Source organism: Tupaia chinensis, unplaced genomic scaffold (genome assembly GCF_000334495.1).
Source record: "Tupaia chinensis unplaced genomic scaffold, TupChi_1.0 Scaffold140355_1, whole genome shotgun sequence".
Taxonomy (NCBI): domain Eukaryota; kingdom Metazoa; phylum Chordata; class Mammalia; order Scandentia; family Tupaiidae; genus Tupaia; species Tupaia belangeri.
The window spans coordinates 53,365-57,498 of NW_006200232.1; the positions used below are offsets into that span (position 1 = coordinate 53,365).

The window sequence follows — 4,134 nt, forward strand, 5'->3', positions numbered from 1 at the left end:
TTTCCCTGTGACAGTCAAAATGCAAAGACCTCTTTCAATCTAGGGAAGTGAGAGAAGCCACAGACAGGCTAAGGATCCAGTCACCATGCATTGGAGCAGAGATTAGGTGAACAGGACATCTGTCTTTCTTTTTTTTTTTTTAAAGAGAGATTTTTGCTATAAGGCAAGCATGCTCTGTGGAGAGACAGAGACAGAAAGTGAGAAATCTCACCTCCCCGCCAGGGGGGAAGGGCCATGCTGCAGTCCCTTCTCCTCCATTCTTCTCTAAGTACTTTGGGCACACATACATGCAAACACAGCTAGTGTCTCAAGTCGCTGGGTCCAGGACTCAAACCATGGTCAACTATGTGGAAGTACAACACCTTAACTACTACACCACCTGCTGGCCCAAAATAGAACATCTTATAACAAGAGACAGACAGTGGGACCAGCAGTTGGCATAATGGCTTTGTCACTGGACTCCCACATAGGCGACTGCTGTTCGAGTCCCGGATCTGGTGGCTTAAACTCATGCCGGGTGCATGTGCATGTGTGCCCAAGATCCTGAGAGGAGAATGGAAGAGAAGGGATTGTGGTGTGGCCATACCCCCTGGGGGGGTGATTTCTCACTTGCTGTCTCTCTGTCTCTCTGTCTTTCTGGTGAGTGCACGCACCCTATAGCAAAAAACTTCTCAAAATAAAAACAAAACAAAAAAAACAAGAGACACAGTGACACGTGGGGACTTCATGTCAAAAAGTTAACAGAAAAATGTAATTAAATTACAAATTAATTTTGGTGCAAAAAATTGAAAATATATGCATGGCTTTATGTAATAGGCATTTTCCATGACCTTTTGAGGGCCCTCATGTTCTAATTGGATCGATTTGGGGCAACACCAAACAGCACCATCTTAAGGTGATAAATCAGTGGTTCAAGTTTGTCTGGTACTGAGGGGGTTTCTCGGGACACAAGATTTTCAGTGTAAAACAAGAAACTTCCAAGGAAACCAAAATGATTGGTCATCCTACATATCCAGCAACAAACTTCTGGATTGAACCTTATCCCAGCGGGAACAATTTTCCCCAGATATACAACAAAAGTTTCAGACATGATTTTTTTAATGTCGTTAGGCTATACTTATCTTTCTCCTTCCTTTCACTGCCAGCCTTCTCTACCATGGTCTCCACCCACCGTACTGCTCTGCTCAGCACATGTCTCCTCTCAAAGTCACTCATCTGGTGTAGCTCCAGAGCCTGGCAGATCTTTAAATAGCAGCATTAAAAAAGAGCATCTTGTTGCCCACATGCATTGTTTTCTCTTAAAGGTATAGTTTTCATCCACTTCAAAGAGATGGAGAGCAATGCAGCTAGGTCACAAATATTTTCATGTTCAACGACACTGTTCCCAAGAGCCATGGTCTATAATGCTGAAGGGTAAGAAATCATTGGCTTTAGAGGTCCTCACTCGTGTCCCTCCGGTCAGACACAGCCCTGCTGTGGGGCAGGGTTCTCACCACATGTGTATATGGAGCGCACAGAACTAGCCAGGCCTCCTTTTCTCTTCACAGGAACTAAGCTCAATTTCATGACAAAATAGGCTGGAAAAATGAAGTGGGCATACTTGGGGCTGGTAGCTTATTTCCCGTTGCCTTATTTCATGTGTGATCTGCCTCTTCCTTCCCACCTACAAGCCAGCAGGGGATTCTGAGTCATTCAGACGCCATCCTATGGATGAACATCTCTTCTGAGTAGAAAGCAAATGATCACATTCTCCCAGCCAGACCCTACCAACACTGGAGTGTGTGCTTAACCTGTCGTCCTCCCCAACCAGCAAACACAACATTTCATCTTTTTATTTATTTATTTATTATTTTTTGGAGAGGTTTTTGCTATAGAGAGAAACAGAGGGACAGAAAGCAAGAAATCATCCCCCAGGAGTGATGGCCATGCCACAATCCCTTCTCCTGCATTCTCCTCCCAGGATCTTGGGCATGCACGCACATGAGCCCAGCATGAGTTTAACCAACCAGGTCCAGGACTTGAACTGCGGTCACCTACATGGGAGTCCAGCGACAAAGCCATTACGCCAACTGCTGGTCCCCCAAACTCGACATTTCTAATAGCTGAGTCCCACTGCGCAGCTGAAATGCCACATTTGCTCTGGCAAGAGCTCTTTGGGGACCTCCCATAAGCAGTGTCATTGTCATCACTGTTCCTAACTTTGCAGTAACACTTGAGGCTGTCACTCACCCTTTCCTTTGTTTCCTGACAGCATAAGCCTTACTTTCTTAGCGCTCAGGTCTCTCCTTGGCCTCTACTTCTTCCTAATGTCCTCTGACGTGGTCGTGCATGCCATACACTTCATGGCCCAGATTTTTATGCCATGTTCTCTCTTCTCCAGCTTTAGCTTTCTATCACCTTTATGTGAGTACGTCTTAAATTCGCATTTCTACACTCTCTTCTCTCACCTCCCCAGCCACATGATCAGTCATCACCTCAAGCAAACTGTATTAAACTTGTTGGAACCATCTTTCCTCCTAAAATAGTTTTCTCTTCAGATCTCTATTTTTCTAAAAATTATAGCCAATATTCTCTTCCTGGTTTAAAGTCTTGGCATCAACTTTGACTCTTCTTTTTCCTCCTCTAGCCAGAAACAAAAATACAATTCTCCCCTCATAATGTCTCCTGGCTGTCTCATCTTGTTAGTTTCTATTGTCATCAGTCTCACCCATCCAAGCCTCCATCACATACTCTTCAGTTACAGTTAGAGTTCTAACTCTAGGCCCTTCTTCTCCATGGAGCCTCCACCCCTTCTAGCTAACACCCCAGTTACAATAGGAAATGTCTCCCTACTGTGTATCAAATATCACAGACACTGTAACCTAATATTTAAGAATTTCCACAATTGGGGCTGGCAGGTGGCATAGTAGTTGAGGCACTGGACTCCCATGTGGCCAACCGCAGTTCAAGTCCTGGACCCGGTGGCTTGAAACTCATGTTGGACCTGTGTGTGTGCATGCCCAAAGTCCCAAAAGAAGAATGGAGGAGAGGAATTGAGGCATGGCCATCTCATGCCCCCTGGGGAAAGAGGGGTTATTTCTTGTTTTCTGTCTCTCTGGCAAGTGCACATGCCCTGTAGTAAAAATCTCTTCCCCCAAAAAAGGAAGAATTTCCACAACAAATTCACAGTGGGCCCCTCCTCCTGAAATGATCTGGCAGGAGTAAACCTGCACATTATATTGTATGTTAAGAGATAAGTAACTGCAAGAAAGAGATGATATGAAGAAGAATTATTTGAAAGATGAGAGCTGGAAAATAAAACAACTTAAAAATAAAAACTTGCTGGATAGGCTCAAGAGGAGAAAGACGTTAGTAAAGAAAAAAGTGAACTTGGAAACAATTCAATAGAAATAATTCAGTTTAAATCATAGAGAGAGGGAACCAGCAGTTAGCATAATGGCTGCGTCGCTGGACTCCCTCGTAGTCAACCGCGGTTCATGTCCTGTACCCGGTGGCTTAAAACTCACACCAGGCGCATGTGCGTGCATGCCCAAGATCCCAAGAGGAGAATGGAGGAGAAGGGATTGCGGTGTGACTATCCCCCATGGGGGGTGATTTCTCGCTTTCTGTCTCTATGTCTCTGTCTGTCTGGCGAGCGCACGCACCCTATAGCAAAAACCTCTCAAAAAAATCATAGAAAAATATTGAAAGAAGAAATTCAGAAACCTAAAGAACACCACCCAAAATCTAACATTTATGTCATCAGAGTCTCAGAAAAAATAGTGTGGTTAGTGGACAAAATAACAGCTAAAAACACCCAAAACTTGGCAAGAGAATAAGCGTGTGGATTCAAGAAGCTCAGTAAATTCCAAAGAGGATATTATCAACCCCCAGAAATCTACTTGGAGACATACTCAAACCACTAAGAATTACAGACAAAGAAAAATATTAAAATACACTAAAGGGAAAAAATATATTACTTGTAGGAAAACAATAATTTTTTTTTGAGAGAGTTTTTTTGCTATAGGGCACGTGCACTCACCAGACAGACAGAGAGAGACAGAGAGACAGAAAGCGAGAAATCACCCCCCAAGGGGGATGGCCATGCTGCAATCCCTTCTCCTCCATTCTCCTCTCAGGATCTTGGGCACACAC

The 4,134-nt window shown here is 44.0% G+C and overlaps 2 protein-coding genes across 2 annotated transcripts in view; one reads left to right on the forward strand and one right to left on the reverse strand.

Annotated features, from left to right (window-relative positions):
* LOC102502344 (glycine cleavage system H protein, mitochondrial-like) overlaps positions 1-1,395 on the reverse strand; it is a gene marked incomplete at its 3' end in the record, with an annotated part of 19,531 nt that extends 18,136 nt beyond the window's left edge. The window contains 1 exon segment of the mRNA XM_014593328.1: positions 1,284-1,395. Within this exon segment, the coding sequence (XP_014448814.1) occupies positions 1,284-1,395 (112 nt within the window).
* Positions 1-4,134, forward strand: part of FBXO40 (F-box protein 40) — a 27,372-nt gene that overhangs the window by 4,283 nt on the left and 18,955 nt on the right. The window lies entirely within an intron of this gene.